The sequence below is a fragment of the Chiloscyllium punctatum genome, chromosome 2 (genome assembly GCF_047496795.1).
Source record: "Chiloscyllium punctatum isolate Juve2018m chromosome 2, sChiPun1.3, whole genome shotgun sequence".
NCBI classification, from domain to species: domain Eukaryota; kingdom Metazoa; phylum Chordata; class Chondrichthyes; order Orectolobiformes; family Hemiscylliidae; genus Chiloscyllium; species Chiloscyllium punctatum.
Window position 1 is genome coordinate 137,847,453 of NC_092740.1, and position 20,207 is coordinate 137,867,659.

The 20,207-nt window shown below is 38.3% G+C and overlaps 1 protein-coding gene across 4 annotated transcripts in view; it reads right to left on the reverse strand.

Moving 5' to 3' along the window:
• LOC140490277 (ephrin type-A receptor 5-like) overlaps positions 1-20,207 on the reverse strand; it is a 329,076-nt gene that overhangs the window by 158,531 nt on the left and 150,338 nt on the right. For all 4 annotated transcript variants that reach the window (XM_072589095.1, XM_072589094.1, XM_072589093.1 and 1 more), the window contains one exon: positions 4,565-4,720. In XM_072589095.1, the coding sequence (XP_072445196.1) occupies positions 4,565-4,720 (156 nt within the window). The remainder of the gene's footprint in view (positions 1-4,564; positions 4,721-20,207) is intronic.

Sequence of the window (20,207 nt, forward strand, 5' to 3'; positions counted from 1 at the left end):
AAGATCTAGGACACTAATCTGCAAGTGTTTAACTCTGCTGTGACTTTTCATATACCCAAATCTATTCAAATCTGTCTAAACCAGTTCAAATCCCAAGGATGAGCCACCGAACTGTTTCAACATGGGGTAAACCCTCCTGCTTAATGTAAACCTGTAACACAGAAAAGATTTATCCCGTGCAGCAGTCTGTGAAAATTTGAGATGCCAAGAACTATTTAAAATAAAAATTAACAATTTTGTTTCTTAAAGTATAACATAGAATAATTAACTAACAACTATTTACAACTCCTTCCTCTAACCTATTGTTTACATTCCTTTCTATAATACTAGTACGATAAAACCCCGATTAAGATTTACCAAAAATTCAAATTTCAAAACCAGCCAACTGTCGAATCTTCTCTTTGTATCTTCCTCTGTAGATTTGCTCTCCAGGTCATTGTCAATGTTTTTACCTCTGTGCAAGCTCCTTCTCTGGAGAGGTAGCTCTCAGAGCCTACATCTGTTGGTCTTTTGGCAGTTCTCCTCCCCAAATGTTCAATTTTTCCCAGTCTTTTACCCCCAAAGCATTGGATCATTTCATTGATTTTAATATTGCCAATGTTTGAAATTCAAACTTGATCGGAGGTTGGTGTTTTGGGGTATAATTTAAACTGATTGGCGGAATGTGAATTTGTTTTTGTCCACAGGCAACCCAGCCAATGCTAGCTGTTCTGAACCAAAGGTTACATTATAAATTCTCCAGCACTCTGTGTGCTTCTCTATGTCCGTGCTAGCTTTCAACTTTCTTAAAAATGCAGTACCTCTTACCCTTCATAACAATATTTAAAATAGAGATAGGTAAGTTCCTATTTGCCAAGTGCATCAAAGGTTATGAGGGAAAAAGCAAGAAAATGGGGTTGAAAAACCTATCATCCATGATTGAATGGTAGAGCAGACTCAGTGGGCTGAATGGCCTAATTTCTGATCCCATGTCTTATGGAGTTCGAGCAGAAAGTGAATTCAGTTCACTGATAGTGTCCTTACCTAGTGACAGCTGATCTAATCCAGTCTAGTTCCTGAACAGTGGAACTGAGCCAGGAAGCAAACCCACCGTGGCTTCTGAAACCTTTCTTGTCCTCTTACCATTCCCCACAAAAGTCTTGACTCCCCTGCCTCCCATTCCTCATGCTCTGTCAGACAGGGCCATGTAAACTTTGACCCTCATGGCTACCCTCTGAATATCAACATCTGCCAGTTATCCACCTTGTATATTCTGCTCATCTATTTTTCCTACCAAGGTGTATTCATTCACCTTTTTCAAGAGTACACTGCACCTGTCAACTGATTACCCAATCACTTAACCTGCCCATTATGAGTATGTTGAAACATATTTTAGACAAAAAGTCTACTTAAATTAAAGACAGTAAAGAACAAAACTTTTTTTTAATAAAATCAAGGACCTGCTTATTCAAGTATACAGGAGGAATTTTGCAATTTTACATTGCATTTATAAAGATCTTTTGACTTGTCAATTTTAATGCTGACTTTTCATAAGGCTGATAAAACAACCATTTATTTTGATAATGTTTTCAATGTTGTTCTGTATTTGCCTGAATTGCTTTTACAAAATCCAAATTCAGATAAAAGAATTACAACACTTCCAGTGATAGCATTAGTGACCTGAATTTTCACCAAGTTGGAACTATTCCAGAACCATTTAAAAATGGAGAGCAGCTTTGGGGATTCCCAACCCCATTCCTGGCTCCCATAATTTTCGCAAATGTGGAAAAAGAATGCAGGTACTGAGCTCACTGCCTTGATGGCTCCATTGTGGTTCTATACATTGTCTAGTCCCCTACAATTTTTGTGGAGTAGGGCGACCTTTCAAAATTTATAGTTCATGACCCCTCAAACAGGTAATAAAACATAGTATGGATTCAGGAAACGTTGGAAAGATAAGTTCAAAAACATTTTCTGTATCTTCATGTCCCCTCCATGCCAACTCATCCCTATTGAATCTATGACTGTGTAAAAATGTCAATCAGACTGACCATGAAGGTATCAATAACAGAGGTATCTGATACTGCATACTTCACAATCTTGTGCAAATCTGCAATGAGACATTGAAAAAATATCTATCACAGTAACAATCATTTATTATAACAACTTAATGATCTCCATCAAAAAGCCAAAATTCTCTCCAAATGTAAAAGCAAAGTCCACTAAGATAATCCTTTTATCAATGTGAACTTTCAGCTGTATGAAGCATTTGAAATCTCTCTCATTTATTCAATTGTCCATGGGTTGTTTGGGTATAGCTGGCTTGCCTAGTATTTATTGCCCACCTTTCATGTCTTGGAGAATGAGATGGTGAGCTGTTTTCTTGAACCGCTGCAGTCTTTTAGGGTGTTATACATGTTAGGAAGAGATTTGCAGGATTTTAACCTAAAGAAAGAGAAGAATTGGTAACATACATCCAAAGCAGGATGATGTGTGGCTTGGAGGGAACTTGCAGATGGTGGTGTTCTACGTATCTGTTACTCTTATCCATCAAGGTGGTAGTGTCTCAGGTTTACAAAGTGCTTGCAGAATTCTGCAGTGCTTCTTAAATATGGTACACTCTGCTGCCATTGGTCATCAGTGGTCAAGGCATGAATGCTGAAGATCATGGATCGCATGTTAATAATGTGGACTGCTTAGTTCTGGATATAGCACTGTTGCAGATGCATTCACCAGGTAAGTGGAAGCTATTCTGTCACATTCCTGAATTGTGCCTTGTAGATGGGAGGAAGGAACTGGGAAGACAGGAAGTGAGTTACTTGCTTGAGCTTCTGCTTCTATTACACAATACTATGGCCATGAGTAGTATCCAGGATATTGACAGTAGGGGATTTAATGATGGTACTGCAGAGTTGCAGACCTGTTATGGAAGAGAAGGAGTCCATTTGGCCCAATGTGTCTACATTGGCTACCTGGGAATTATGATTTGGTGCCAATTTCCTACATATTGCACATTGCCTACATTTAAATAATCATTTAACGCCATCTTGTATACTTCAGTCTAACCTGACTCCATTGAACTTCCAGGCAGTGTATTCCAGACACTAATTGCTCACTGTGTAGGTAGGCTTTTTTTTCCCCCCTCTCATGTTACATTTTCTTCATTTGCAACATATTTTCTATCTATGCCCACGGATTCTCCAAATTTACAAACAAGAACAGTTTCTTCCAATCAACTATTTCCTGAAAGATCATAATATTGTAATTTTCTATTAGATACCATCTAAGCCTTCTCTCCTCCAATATATCCACAGAACTGAAGTTATAACTGAAGGAATAGAATGTAAAAGTAGGGAGGTGTTGATGCAGTTGTGCAAGCGGTTAGTGGGAGTGTACCTGGAATATTGTGCATAATCTTGGTCTCTTTACTTGAGGATAGATGTCATTTTATTGGAGACAGTTCAGAGGAGAGTCACAAGATTGATTCCAGAGATGAGGGATTTTTTTTATCAAAAAAGATTAAGCAGTTTAGGTCTATATTCTCTGGAGTTTAGAAGAATGAGAGGAGATTGAACGAAGTTGCATAAAATGCTAAAGGATGTTGACAAAGTAGATGCAGAAAGGATGTTTCCTCATGTAGGGGCAATCTAGAATAAGAGCTCACAGTTTTAGGATATGAGGGAGCAGATTTAAAACAGAGATGAGCAGAAATTACTTCTCTCAAAGGTTTGTGACTCTGTAAAATTTACTACCCAGAGTGTGGTAGATGTTGAGACACTGGATAAATTTAAGGAGGAGATAGACAGATTTTCAACTTCTAATGGGTTGAAAGGACAAGCAGAATGGCCAGAAAAGGTTAGGTACAACCAAGAAGAGATCAGCCATAATGGTGGAGCCAGTTTGAGGGGCTGAATTGGTTACTAGTCCTACTACTCCTAGGTTTTATGTTCTTATGTTAAGTTCCTCATCCCCGGAACCATTCTTAAAAATGTGTTCTGCACGCTCTCTAATGCATTCAAATTCTTTCCAAAATATGGCACACAAAACTGCACAGAATATTCCAGTTGAGACCATTAAGTGGCCATGAATTGACCATCTAATCACATTAATTAATGATGAGTCAAGATGGTCACCTACGATACTTCTTACTCAGCACTTAATTGCTGAGGTGTTGAGAAAGGAAGCTAATATCTTTCCATGACAAACATATCCATTATTTGCCTTTCTCATTACATTCCACACCATCTCCAGGGAGGGGACCATCAGAACCATTAAGTCTGAATATTCACCAATTAAACAATCTATCCTCATTACAACGATAAAGGACAGAGTGACAAGAGATGACACCTTACTACTGAAGCTTGCCTTCTCTTCAAAGATGCTACCAGACCTGCTGTGTTTGTCCAGCAATTTCTGTTTTTGTTTCAGATCTTCAACATCCACAGGTCTTTGTTTTGTGATAATGAAACTCGTCCATTGTAGACTTTACAGTCCATTCAATTGCTTACGTTTGCATTCCACGTTAAAATTTGAGAATAAATTAATATCACAGTAATAATTTTATGAGGTTATAAGATTTACTTACTTGTGCAGGCCATTGAAGGAGGGTCATTATCTCTCCGAAAGTAGTTTTCCATACAATGACAGAAAACTGATCCCTTGTCATATGTATAACTGTAGGGAGGACACTTGCTGCAAGACAGGCTATATGGTGACGCCTTAAAGAATCCTGGCTGACAAACTGTGGAAATTAAACAAATGACAAGGATTTCAATTAAATTCACCAAACAGCTGCTCAATAATTTTAATATGCACTATTTCCTTTTATACAAACCATATGAGAACATTATTCCATTTGGAATAACATCCACCTGTGACATAAATATACAGTGCCTGTAAGTATTTCAGTGCAGTCAATACTGAATTGTGGTGTTAGTTTTTATGATCTTGGCTGCCCAAGAAAACAATTTATATCTGAGATATGTTAAAACTACGCATAACATAAAGTTGTGTCACTACAATAATTTGTTTCACAGTTATATGGATATTTTCTCGGGTGTATAAATCAAGAGAACACTGAAAGCTTGGGATAAAAATTGGTTTGCAGAGTATCTTTCAGGCCCTCAGTATCCCAAAATATTTTAGACACAGTTAAGTACTTTTTGAAGTATAGTTCCTGTCACAATATGCCAAAGGTCTACACTTTCTGTTATTTCTTCAAAGATCCAATAGAAAGGGAATATTCAGAAAATATAATCAAATTAATATATCTTGATTATCAAAAGTCTTATTTTGAATAAGTATCATCATGACCATGTAATTATAATATTGCATATTTTATAAAGAAGGCTAATTTGATTTTTTTTAAATAATAGAAGCACATAAGAAAGAGCTTCCAGGATTCACATAAAACTCCCTTTTAATTCATGGTCAGGCAAAAGTAGATAGACTGATATGTTATCTCACCATCAACAGGGCCTATTTAGAAATTGATTAAACTCTTTGACAACAAAATGGGTCCTTGAAGGTGTAAAAATTGAAGACTTCTTAGACAAGCAAAAGAATGAAAGAAAATCCCTCAAGGGATCCCAGGATAGTTGACTTTGCCTTGTGGGATATGATTCAATAAATGTTAACATAACAACCACTTTAAATTTGATCTAACTAAGGGTCTGTGACACACTATTTCAAAACAGAACTCTCCAGCAAAGCCTGAGACAACATTCTCACAGTAGAGATTTCTCAGTTCAAGAGAAAGGTTCTTCAGAAATCAACCATAGTTCTATTGGAAGAGACCAGACAATCTGCAATGCACTAACCACAGAACAAGTGACGATCAGGAAATCTCTCACACCCTGGTACTCAAAACCTGTTCTACCCAGAGTCTATCTGTGAAAGTAATTCAACTGAAGAAACAAACATTTCTGCTAAATCCTGACATTGTCTTCAACCTAAAAATAGAAAATGCTGGAAAAGCTCAACAGCATCTGTGGAGAGAGATCAGAGTTAACTGTTTGTGTTGAGTGACACTTCCACAGAATTTTGTCTCCAGCAATTTCAATTGCTCCTCGGATGCTGCCTGACCTGCTGTGCTTACTGAGCACCAACACTTTTTGACTGTGCCGAAAGTTACAAAGTAAAACTATAATCATTGTTATTAGATAAACTACAGATACAAATATTAAAAATTATGTGCAGATAAAGATTAACACCAATTCAGTTTTTTAACATTGCAGGCTTGTTACTTGCTTGAAGATCCTTCATTCTGAAGGAAAGGGCTTGAAGACAATAAAAACTGCTAGAAAACAAATTTCAGGAAAAGATGTTCTGAGAAAGTGTAACTCAATCCAAACAGTTAACTCTGATCTCTCTCTGCAGATACTGCCAGACCTGCTAAGCTTTTCCAGCAATTTCTATTTTTGTGTCTGATTTGTAGCATCCACAGTTCGTTCAGTTTTTATTGTCTTCAAAGCCTTCCCCTCAGAATGAGGGATCTTCAAGCAAGTAATAAGCCTGCAATGTTCAAGAACTGAATTGGTGTTAATCTTTATCTGCATATACTTTTTGATATTTGTATCTGTAGTTTATCTAATAACAAAGATTACAGGTTTACTTTATAACTTTCAGCATAATCAAAAAGTGTGGTGCTGGGTAAGCACAGCAGATCAGGCAGCATCTGAGGAGCAGGAGAGTCAATGTTCCTGGCAAAAGCCCTTCATCAAGAATGCGGGAGGAAAGGGGGCTGAGAGATAAATAGGAGGATGAAGGTGGGGCTGGGGCAGAAGGTAAGTGGGATGGCAATAGGTAGATGTAGGTGGGAGGTAATTGTGATAGATCGGTGGGGAGGGTGGAGTGGATAGGTGGGAAAGGCCATGGACAGGTGGAATAGTTCAAGAGGGCAGTGCCAGGTGGACTGTTGAATTTGGGATGAGGTGGGGGAAGGAGAGATTTGGAAATTGGTGAAGTCAATGATGATGCCATGTGGTTGGACAGTCCCAAGGCAGAAGTTGAGGCATTCTTCCTTCAGTTAACAAATGGCTTTGATTTGACGGTGGAGGATGCCCAGAATTTGCATGTCCTTTGGAGAGTGGTGGTGGTGGAGGGGGCAAGGGGGTGAAGGGAGGGGGGGAAGATTGAAGTGTTTAGCCACAAGGCGATGGGGTTGGTTGGTGTTCCCCCGATGTAGAGGAGAACACATCAAGAGCAACGGACGTAATAGATGAGGTGGGTGGATGTGCAGGAAAAACCCTTCCCACTGACCTATCACAATCACCTCCCATCTGCATCCACCTGGTGCCATCCAACCTACCTTTCCCCCAGCCACACCCCCACCCCCAATTATCCCTCAACCCCCTTCCCCCTCCTTATTCATGATAAAGGGGTATGCTCCTGCTCCGCGGATGCTGCCTGACCTGCTGTGCTTTTTGACTTTGATTCTCCAGCCTCTGCAGTCCTCAGTTTCTCTAACTTTCAGCATAGGTTGTGCAAATAAAATAATGTTTGATCTGATTTAAAACTCAAGCCTTGTTGGTTATTTTTAAATTGGAACACTAAAAGCTAAAAACGGATCTAAGGAAGCAAAATAATTCGTGATTCAATAAAGCACATTGGGGACACTTCTGGTAGTCTTGGCAGACCTGCATAGCAGATGTTCTATTTTTTCAAAAATAAAGCATCGGGATGAGGTGATTTTCTTAGAAGCCTGGGAATAGGCTACATAACCTTACAACTGCAGGAGAACTAGGAAAATCAAAAAGAACTGGATAATGCATTGGATGTAATGTATTTGTATTTTCAAAAGTCTTATGATAAGGTATAAAGTATTTGGCTGATAAACAAGGTTAGAACAAGTAGTAGAATGGTTTGGAAGTTAGCCATAAAATATAAAGTACAGCAAGGCATAGAAGGCAGCTTCTCCAACTGGAAGATGTTGGAAAGTGGTCTTCCAGATATCAATGCTGTGACCACCATTGTTCATCATTTACATTACCACAAGTCTTGAGGAAGATCTATAATATTCTAAAATGTTGGAGAGGATAAACATAGAGAGCATATTTCTAATTGCTGAGATTAGAACTAGGAGGTACAAACTGCAGGAGTTAAATAAAAGGAAAAGGCTAGTAGTACTTTAACTGGTTAGATGAAGGAGGCTGGGGAAGGCTCAAGTGGCACATATATTCTACCTGGATCCTGTGGGTCAAAAGACCTGTTTCTTGCCATCAATATGATGTGAAAGCCTTCTAAGATGAATAAGAATTCACCTGTTTCTTAATTTTCTTTGATGTCCATAAACTTCATTGCAATCAGAAGGAGCAGTAATTTGGCGAGCCCATTGATGTAATTTTCATTCTTTCATGTGATGTAGACATCTTTAACAGGGCCAGAATGTGTTGTGAATAGTCAACCTGTTGGTTAATGGCTAACCACATGTCTGTGGATCCAGAGTCCCACTAAGTCTAGGTGAGGTAGGGATGACAGATTTCCTAACTACATAAGCATCAGTGAATCAGGTGAGTTTTCAATCTATTCAATGATAGTTACATTGATTAGCTTTCAATTCTAATCTAAGTTAAAATCCCACCAGGTACCATGATGGTATTTGAATTAGTGGCCTCAGAACATCATCATGGGCCCTTAGATTATTACTGCAAACAACGAATGCTGGAGATCACAGAGGGTCAGACAGTATTCATGGACAGAGAGCAAGCTAATGTTTCAAATCTGGATGATTCTTCATCAGAGCTGAAGTGAAATGACCAGGGGCAGCATTTATGTTATAGTTGGGTTGGGAAGGTGTGTGGGGGGGTGGTAAGATGCAAAGTGCTGGAGGAGAAAATATGCTAATTAGATGCTGCTAGTTCAGGTTAAGTGTGAGAATGGCAGAATAATTGTATGCCTAACTGCCAGACTTGAAAGAACAGACAGTCGCACTGAGGTGAGGGAAGGGAGAGAGGATATGGTGACAGAGAATGTAACAAGTAAAGCTAAAAGAAAGGGAAGAAGTGGAACTATTTTTTAATGACATTCCCATTATGCCAGTCCAATACTCTCTACAATTCCTACATGTCTACCTGAAACCTGCTATCAACTTGATGCTTTCTGAAGTGCTGGGCCCAACCTCAGAGACAGTTGAGGATCAGAACAATTCCATTTGATTCTGGTCATCCTTTTTGTGTCACAATACCATAGATACATTTCAAGAACTGCCATTTCAGTTGGTCATTTGATAGCTGATGGCTGCTTAGGTTCCTCTACTGGAATGGCAGTCTAGGACTTCCTGTGGCATAGGGACAGAAGCAGGCCATTCGACCTCTTGAGTCTGTTCTGCTATTTAATGGGATCATGGCTGATCTGTGGTTTAACTCCAGACACCTGCCTTTGGCCCATATCCCTTATAACTTTGTTAACAAAAAATGATCTATCTCACATTTAAAACTAACCACTGATCTACATCCACTGCCATTGTAGAAGAGTTCCAAACTTTGTGTGGTGTAGTGGTAGTGTCCCTACCTCTGGAGTAGGAGGCTAGGGTTTAAGTACAACCTGCTCCAAAGGTGTGTCATAATATCACTGAACAGGTTTATTAGAAAATATCTTGGAACTGCAAGTCTTGTTTAAGAAGAATCCTATTAAAAAATTTAAGAATCTGAAAGATATTGTAGCCTACTCAGGCAACAGAGTAACTCATTGATGAGATGAGCTAGCTTTTGGATTCAGTCCTATTTTCAGTTTGGTAGCTCTTCTGATGAAACAGATCTTTTGTTTTGTTTTACCAATCTTATATGCTTCACAAGGAGAAAGTGAGGACTGCAGATGCTGGAGATCAGAGTCGAGAGCGTGGTGCTGGAAAAGCACAGCAGGTCAGGCAGCATCCGAGGAGCAGGAGAATTGACAATACCTTCATCAGGAGTCAGCCTCATTCCTGATGAAGGGCTTATGCCTGCAACATTGATTCTCCTGCTCCTTGAATGCTGCCTGACCTGCTCTGCTTTTCTAGCACCACGCTCTCGGCTCACATGCTTCACAGTTCACAGAAGCTGTAAATTAAGGCATATCAAAATCATTCTGCTGTCTTCATCTAATTACTCTTCAGGCTTTCCTGGAATGCTATTCAGTAAACTTACACTAAATAAATTCCTCTCTGACAGGATTTGTTTCATCCCAGTGTCTTCTCAACATTTGCTGTACAAGGCGCACAACTCACCCAGACTCTTATTAAACTATCTTGGCAGTCCACTTTGCCTATGTACTTTAATACAACTATTGACAGCAAAATCAATGAGTGGCATCAGTGTTTTTTTCAATCATGAACCGGTAGGACTTTCTGGAGTTAATGGACCAGGATAAACTCATTTATAGCATCTTTAAAATAAATGAGCATGCACTGGGGAATGGGAACCGGCTGATATGGAATTTATTCCATTTTATAAAATGGGTTGTCGTAAAACTAGTCCCTTTGTTTTCTAAAAGCTGTTCCTTGGTTCAAGGAGACTCTGACCTTGATCTTTTTCAGAGAGGTAATAAACCAGACCAGGCTACAATCCCTCTGGTTTGGTATAGAGATGGAAAGGATTTTGAGAGGCCTTTTGTTTATTTGTAAGCAGATGAGACTTCAGGCCAAAGTGGTCATGTTTTAGAAGTGACCTGTATAATGAAAGGGGAGTGGTCAGCTCTCTAGCTGAGCTGAGCTGAGCAGTTTTAGTTCAGTCTTGAACTGAGAAGTTCAACATGGAGCTGTGTTGGAAACTCTCTCTCTTTTCTGCCCTTCAACTTCAACCTGTCAGCATGTGTTCCATTTATACTGGGTTTTAACGGGAGTTTGCTTATTAGGATTGTTGTGTATATTTGGAACAGCATAATTAAGTCTAGTTGGATAGGTTGAGTTCTGTAGGGGTTCGTTATTCCATTCTTTGTGTTTCATTGTGCAATGTTGTGAATACATTTTTGGTCTGTCTTAAAATCTAGTAGTCAACCTAGCTAACTTAATCCGGGCAATTTTCACTGTACACTTACCAAAATAAACTGCAAAGTTATGGTCTGTGGCTGCCTGCTTAAGAATGTTTTGAGTGGTCTGGCTTATTCCATAATAGGGTACATTACTACTGTGAGGTACAGTTACATTCAAGGCTACCACTGAAGAATCATCTTACACTGTGGACTAAACCTTAATATTATCTCAGTTAAAAAGTGTCTCAAAAATCAGGTCCAGCTGCAACTATAGAGTATCAATCCCCAATGAATAGAAGCAAAATAGTGTGGATGTTGGAAATTTAAAACGAACACAGTAAATGGTGGAGAAATGCGGCAGGTCTGTGGAGAGGAAAACAGTATTGTTTCAAAGCCAACATGACTTGTTTTCAGAACTTCAAGAATTTAAGAGTGCTCCAACACATAGAAGCAGGGGGGGAGGCAAAGGCAGTATGAGAAAAAAATCAATATCAGGTTGTGTGACACATAATTCTCAAGATAAGAGATAAGAAAGAGGAAATTTTCCCCCTTCATTCACTATATTTCTCTATCTACAGATGCCTGATCTGCTGAGTATTTAGAAGACCCTTTTTGTTAATTTGGGTGAATTTAAGATTATCACCTGGATTTTTTTCATGTATACATGCAACAATGTTTAATCAAAATCTACTGGCTGTATTAAACCATAAAGTGATATTTAGTCACTTTCCTTGGTGCAAATTTGGTTTCTTGCTTATGAATCCTATTCAATTACTTCTGCTAGAATACGCATGGGAGAATAAGGAAAGAATCTCAGCTACAATGTTGATGCACACAGAGAATTCTCACTGCCTGCATGTGTGACTATTGAACACCCAGGTAAGCCACTGTATGCCATCTCCCTTGATGGGTAACAGGAATCCAACAAATACACATGGGAAAAATATCAACACTACCTTAACCAGTATTCTGAAACTAAAAGGAAAATTTACTCTAAATTGATATTTTTATTTTTATGCAGTGGAATTTGTCATTAGTTTAATGACATTCTCGTCCATAGCCTCAGGGTTTGACAATGTATGAATTGGAAGAACTTGTAACACTTCACAAGGCAAATATGAAATGCAACAATTTAAATTTTAGCACCAAGTTAGAAATTCAAATTCAGAGAGATATGGAATACATTAATGTCAGAATTACCTCAAACAAGTACTTATTTCATTAATTCATTTTAGCACTTGAGACTTTGTTTGGCTACAAGATATTTTCTTGCTAACTCCTTTTGCATGGTTCACACCTTCTGCTTTATTTGCAGTGCTGTGTATAATAAACACTGGTAGTGCATATCCTGTGTGAAATGTTAAAGAAAAATATATTCATTCAATGGTTATTATACAGCCAGTGGCAGTTCAGTGGCAAATTCTTTCTCTTTACATAGACACATTAATGTACCCAGTTTGATTAAGGCACTGGGATGAATGTTGAGTGCTAGTTTTGTAAAATTTTCAAGGATTCTGCCCAGCCTTAACAAAGAGTAGATGTAGCAAGTACTAGCGACAGACTTGAAGATAAATAAATTCAAAAGCTATAGAGTGGAATGGCAAATGCTTCTTCATATAATATCATAACTGGATCTCTCAGAGCATCCAATTACCTGAATTATTTCCACATTGAGCGCATTCTTAAGGTTAAATTGTTAGTAAAAAGGATTGAATCCTATGATGTGTTCTACAGGGAAGGTGGAAGGCTTTCCCAGAAAAGATTAGCACCAGACTCGGCACCAGACATGCTGTGTGAGAAATCCAACATTTATTGATTACTGTCTGTTGTCACTTAACAGGCCTTAAAAATCAAGATCTCAATGTACAGGGTGCATTTTGGCTATGTACAGGCAGCAGCTGTACTGCTTGGCTCTGCTTTCAATTCAATTGATTTTGAATGAGGGATAAAATTAAACTAATGACAAATTCAATATATTCTGTTAAGTCAATTCATTCAAATTAAGACAATGCCTGCCTTCATGTTTTTATTGCTTGTGTGTTCAAATAAAACTAATTCGAAACAACTGTTTACCTATTAAAAGAGAAGTCTATGATCAGTTTCTGTACTCTGGAGTGGTCTGACTTTTCATTAACTAACCCAAATTGGTTCTCCTATACAACCTAGCAAAAAACCTAATTTAGGGCTGTTATGAACTATCTCCTGAGTATACTTACGGAAGATAAATCTGAATCTACTTTTGCCTGAAGGTCCACAGTCAAAACCTATTCAGATCAATATTAACTTGTTTTGATTATTAGAGATTTTGATTATCAAGAATTATCAGAGATTTTTTTGTGAATATATAAAAGGAAAAGTTATCTGCTGCCCTCTGCTCCACATTAAGATGAGTCCATCATGGTGAATTAAACCACAGTACTTCAGAACTGACCTGTGACTAAGAATAGTCTTCCAAGCTCATTATTTTTTAATTATAATCCTAAGGGGAAAATGAATCTCTACATTCAACTCAATGTCAGGAAGATGCCCACTTTAAGAGATATTATATTTTGATATGTTACCAAATTAGAAATAGCTCAGCCATTTAGGTTCATTCCTGAGGTCATTTAATTAGACCTCATTTATTTTATACCACATTCCTGGCAATGCTCCATATTCACTGTTAATCTGTCAATACAGTCTTTGGCACCACTGAGGCCTATCCATGATTCAGATCATTTATCAAATTGGCTAACACACAGTGTGCTCCTAATCCTCGGGAGATCTGAAGCTGAAGCAGACTGACAGAAGCAGTACAAGTACAACTGTAGCATTATGGCAGTACAGCTATGTTAGCAACAGGCACAGGACGAAGCTTTGGTCACAGAATAGTCCATGGGAATATCTTATTTTCCAATTTAATATGTGGCTGATGTTGGATATGAGATGGAAAAGGTCTGAAAGAGTGAATCCTTGATTAAATGCAATAAGTACCAGCCATTGTCATAATATTATGAGAATATGGGGATATAATTAAAGTAGGATTTTGGAGAAGACAGATTTAAGATTAGGTCCTCCTAATAGTCTCTGAAGTAATGTTACCCTGATTTCTCTCCACAGATGTTGCCAGACCTGCTGAGATTTTCCAGCAATTTCTGCTTTTGTTGAAGCAGATCAGCATTGGTCAATTTAGAGAAGTGATTGATTCTGACCTAACATGGGAATCTTTTCATGAGACTTGATTATAGCTGCAAGAGATGGGAAATTCTCCATTAAAGCCACAAATAGCAGAAAACCCCTCCAGAACAGTAGCAAAACATGGGAGAACCACTATTACTACAAAATAGCAATCTAGAAAGAAACATTTTTTTTTTGTCAGGAAGATTTAATTTCAAAGATGGGCCAAATAGAGTATAAAATTGGACATCCTGGAGAAAATAATTCTTGCGACATCGAATAGCTTCTAAATGGGAAATTATGTCAGAAGTTGAGCAAGCAAATGCATTTGATGCATAACTGTGAATATAGTAGTTTATGTTGTTGCTCATCAAGGGATAAAATAACAGACAAATTCAAAGAGGTATTGAAAGCCTCTGATGATTATTTCAATGTCAGAACTAATAGACTTCTTGAAAGAGCGAGATTAACTGAAGAATACAGCATCTAGAGGAAGTAACAGGTGACTTTATTAATGATCTCTGCAGATTAATGGACTATGGAGCCTCAATGTCAGAATCCAGGAGAGACAGACTTGTTAAAGGCATTACTGATGAATCTTTGTCAGATTTGTTTTAGTCCAAAAAGAGCTGACTCTAATGAAATCATTTACACGGTGACTGAACAGAGATTAGATGCAGCTCAGAACAATCTGAAGGAAAAAAGATTAAACTTGACACTGGAAACTTTCAGAATCCATTCATTTATTAAGGTGCAGACCACAAAGAACATATATTAGATTAGATTACTTACAGTGTGGAAACAGGCCCTTCGACTCAACAAGTCCACACCGCCCCGCCGAAGCGCAACCCACCCATACCCCTAACCTAACACTATGGACAATTTAGCATGGCCAATTCACCTGACCTGCACATCTTTGGATTGTGGGAGGAAACCGGAGCACCCGGGGGAAACCCACGCAGACACGGGGAGGACGTGCAAACTCCACACAGTTAGTCACCTGAGGCGGGAATTGAACCCGGGTCTCTGGCGCTGTGAGACAGCAGTGCTAACCACTGTGCCACCGTGCCGCCCATATATGATCAGCAATGCAGTGAGAGTTGATACCAGATAATAACAGTCATTGTCAAATTGTGAAGCAAAAAGAAACCCAGCGAACCCACAAGCTTAGAAGATATGGATGGCAGCACACATAACTATTGATATTGTATGTAGAAAGCAGTTTTCTAAAAAGGGTTTCAGTACCAATTAATGGTGAAAATTACAGAAACGCAACATTTTATTCATCATCTGAAGTATAATAGTTCATGAAGGTAAATATAGCCAGATTGCAGTTTCAAGAGAGCACTTGGTGATAAACATTAACTTACAACATTGGAACTTGTTGCAGTTAACTAGAATAGGTGCTTGAATGAATCAAACCTGCAGAATTATGATGGAAGCTTTGTCCAATTGTAGAGAGCCATAACAGATCATGTCAATCCCATTGCAAAAACATAATTTGTATTGTACTGTGCTTTTTGCACAATATGATTTTTTTTTCCAAACCTCCAAAAGTGAGCCCTGAAGAATACTGTCAATGCAGGAATCATAGGCAGAGCACTGAAGAGCTTATATGCAGCAGACATTTATTTATACAGCACTGGATGGTATATATGGATTGATCATGTAAAATCCTAAAGCTTGTCAGTGTGTTTTTGTGCTCCAGTATGAACAAATCGGTTGTTTGTTCATTTTATTTCAAAATTAATTATTCATAAAAACATCTTTGTGTATATGCACAAATATAGTTCTTTTCTGTACAGTTGTATATCAAGGAGTCTGACTCTATCCAAACACATTTCTTACTAAAACAGGATTATACTAACATGCAGTTAAATCACTAAGAGGGTCCGATAGCTGAACGGACCCCTAATTAACTTCAGCAAGAAGACCTCAGACAGTGGTCTTTCCCCGCTGTGCCTTGATGGCAGTTGCTCCATGCTTGAGTATGTCACTCAGCACTTACTCCTGGGCCTTGGAGTGTCCCAGTGTGTAACACTCCACCGAGGTCAACTCCTTGTTCTGGAAGGCCAACAAGCTTTCGGAAGACCAGAGCATCTTTTATCAAGTTGATGGTCCTCCAGTTGCAGTTGATTTTTGTTTTGGTGTGCATCTTGGGGAACAGACCACAGAGTGGAGTGTTTTGGAGTACTTTGACTGGAAATACTATAATTTGAGTACTTAACTAGAAATACTATAATTCAAGTAGTTTGGATAAGTTAGTTTTTATCCAATGTGTGCAGGATGGTTTCCTGACACAGTATGTAGACAGGCCAACAAGGGGCGAGGCCACTTTGAATTTGGTATTGGGTAATGAACCTGGCCAGGTGTTAGATTTGGAGGTAGGTGAGCACTTTGGTAATAGTGACCACAATTCGGTTATGTTCACTTTAGCGATAGAAAGAGATAGGTATATACCACAGGGCAAGAGTTATTGCTGGGGGAAAGGCAATCATGATGTAATTAGGCAAGATTTAGGATACATTGGATGGGAAAAGAAGCTGCAGATGATGGGCACAATTGAAATGTGGAGCTTATTCGAAGAACAGCTAATGCGTGTCCTTGATAAGTATGTATTTGTCAGGCAGGGTGGAAGTTGTCGAGCAAGGGAGCGAGAGTGATTGAGAAGTTGAATCTCTTGTCATGAGGAAGAAGAAGGCTTATGTTAGGATGAGATGTGATGGCTCAGTTAGGGCACTTGAAAGTTACATGTTAGCCAGGAAAGACCTAAAGAAAGAGCTAAGAAGAACCAGGAGTGGATGAGAAGTCATTGGCAGATAGGATCAAGGAAAGCCCTGAAGCTTTTTATCGGTACATCAGGTATAAAAGATTGACTAGAGAAAGATTAGGGCCAATCAAGGATAGTAGTGGGAAGTTGTGCATGGAGTCCGAGGAGATGGGGAAGTGCTAAATGAATATTTTTTGTCAGTATTCACAAAGGAAAAAGACAATGTTGTCGAGAAGAATACTGAGATATAGGCTATTAGACTAAATGGGATTGAGGGTCACAAAGGGGATGTGTTAGCAATTCTGGAAAGTGTGAAAATAGATAAGTCCCCTGGGCCAGATGGGATTTATCCTAGGATTCTCTGAGGAGCCAGGGAGGAGATTGCAGTGCCTTTGGCTTTGATCTTTATGTCATCATTGTCTACACGATTAGTGCCAGAAGACTGGAGGATAGCAAACGTTGTCCCCTTGGTCAAGAAGGGGAGTAGAGACAACCCCAATAATTATAAAACAGTGAGCCTTACTTCAGTTGTGGGTAAGTGTTGAAAAAGGATGAAAATGGAATCGTGTAGGAAAGTTAGGCTTTAGATTATTTCCATAGGTTGGTGCAACATCGAGGGCCGAAGGGCCTGTTCTCCACTGTAATGTTCCATGTTTGAGAGTCCTGTGTCACAGAGCTGCTGGGGATGAACTCGGCAGAAACCACTGCATCTTTCTCCAGACTTTCTTTGCAAAGGCACATTCCAGCAGGAGATGACAAATGGGTTGGTGAATAGGTCATGTGGGTGAGGCAAATGGGACAGGTGTCACATGGATGAGGGGGGTAGTAGGTAGGACAGTGTGAGTGACTAAGGGTCAGTTGCACAATTACCCAGAGGTTAGACAATGGTGTTGTGTGTAACATTTCCCTGGTAACTATCCAAGTAAGATTGGCAGACCTGTCTGAAGTCTCCTGCTCTAACTCAGAGTCTGTGTTTTTTTTCTGGAGGGTCCCAGGGAGCAGGGAAATTGTCAATTGAAAGTTCAAAATTCCAGTGTATGTCCTCAATGATTGGTTCAGGACTTCCACAGGGACGGAAATATGTCTTGAGTCTTACATTGGGTCTTTAGGAGCTTGAATAATCATTCTGAATACAGCAGCCAGTTTAGTTTACAACAGATTTGTACTTCACTATGAATTATCAATTTGCTCCTGCAGATTTCTAGCTGAATGCTTGGCTAAGAACTGACAAAAGATGTCCTTTGGAATGTGTACTAGAATCTCTAAGAAAATGAGGGAGGAAACAGAAAAAACTCTGACTCATATATCTAGTAGCAACACATGTTGAACGAGCACTGCCAAATATGTTCATCACTATATTCAAAAATGGAAAAGGTAGAAACCAAAACATTATGTGCCAGCAAAGCCAGCATTTATAATGAGCAGCATACTTGAAAGTATTTTACATGCTTACATAAAGAGCACAGGTGTAATGAAGCTTAGCCAACATAATTTTAGAAGTAATTCCTGAAATCTTGGAGTTCTTTACAAAGGTAATTAAATTAGTAGATAACAGCCATTTGGCAGGCCTAATTTACTTGGAAATACAAATGATATTCTACAAAGTTTCTTGAGTGATCCTTTTGAACAGAGCTGAACAGAGACAGTGAATCTTTAAGTTCCAGAGATCCATTATAATTCATGTCATAATATCCAATAGCAGAAGTATTGATAAATAAGAAGTGACATTTGTCTGGAAATCTGAGGAGGGACTGGTTTTGATTGTTAAACTAATGATACCAAATCAAATAATCATGTGGAAGGAAGCATGGAGAGAGGTGAACAGAATTCGAAAATGTCCTGTCAGGATGAACCAGATAACTTTATAAATCTATATCAACATCTAAGTTAATTCATAACGTCGCATCAAACAACAGATGTGTAGATCATGAAGATTTAATATTCATAGAGAGGAACAAGAAAAATAAACTGATTGTGAATATTGATGATCCAGTGATAAAACACTGGTCAATACAAAACAGGTATTAAGTTAACGCAATGCTAGCATACATCTTCAGAGCATTTCATCGCAAGTTCAAACATGCTATTCTAACCTGAGAGGGATCACTGATAAGATAACAGATCATGAATGATATGAAGCAAGTGACTGAAGAGTATGAAGGTGAATTCTACTGTAAATCCTACAGAACTAAAGCCTGAAAGGGTGACGCAATTCGATCTTTAAAATTTTGTAAGGCATGGGTGATGGTAATACAGTTACACAATCCTTTATCCAAAAGTCCAAAATCTGAAAAGCTCCGACATCTGAAATTTTTTCATAGAATGTGGAGCGTCATTTTGGCGTGTGAACAGGTGACCCAACTCCATACCTACTTGAAGCACATCACTCAGGTATAACGTAGCAGTGTGGCCCAGCACTGACAGGCGTCAATTGTGTCTCAGCGCTCATACTATTCACACGTGCGTCTGCTGTTAGGTAATTTTTTTAATATTTCAGTGTGGAAATGTCATTTATTCCAAAAGTCGACAGATTCTGAATTCCGAAAAACAACTGGCTCCAAGGATTTCGAATAAAGGATTGTGTACTTGTATAATCATACATTATTATAACAGGTCTAACATTACTAAGCATCAAGTGATGTGCATTTTTCTTAATGAATTAATATGGTAAACACAAAGCAAAAATAAACAGTTGAAGATGTACATTTGATACTAAGAAAGATAAATGTCTGATTGAGAGACAAATGGGAAAATAACAGTGCATACTAGATTGAGGTGATCAAAATACTTTATAAAACATAAACATTTTTTGATGGTAAAGGCATATAGGAAGCAAAATATTACAGTTTGAACTGAAGATTTGCTTGATTTGGGGATTAGAGAATATACACATATAATTTCTCAATATTTTTCTTTTCACAAACACTCTGTAACCACAAAATGGAAAGTACAACTTCGACGAGATAAACTGGCTTTTTTTGTTCCTTAATTGTCTTAAGATTTTAATGGAGGTGAGCAAAACTGCTGTAATCTAATGTCTTAGCTACAAGACGGATTTAAAGGTTTACATTTCTTGAAAAATTTATGATTTCTGATCAGGCTCTAAGATGACAACTTCTAATACATTTGCTATTTTTGTAAGCTCTATTTATGTGGGTCAAATAAATCTTTTTTTATCATATGGAACCATTTTGCTAAAGGTTCCGTTGCTTCAGAACGGTTAAATAACAAATTCAAATTTTCAGCACTGCCTAAGTTTGTTTTTAATAGTAATTTTTTTTAAATTCTTTGATTGATAAGAAAGACCAATGAAAGGAAGGAAACACAATAATAGTCAAGGATAATTCCCAAGTTC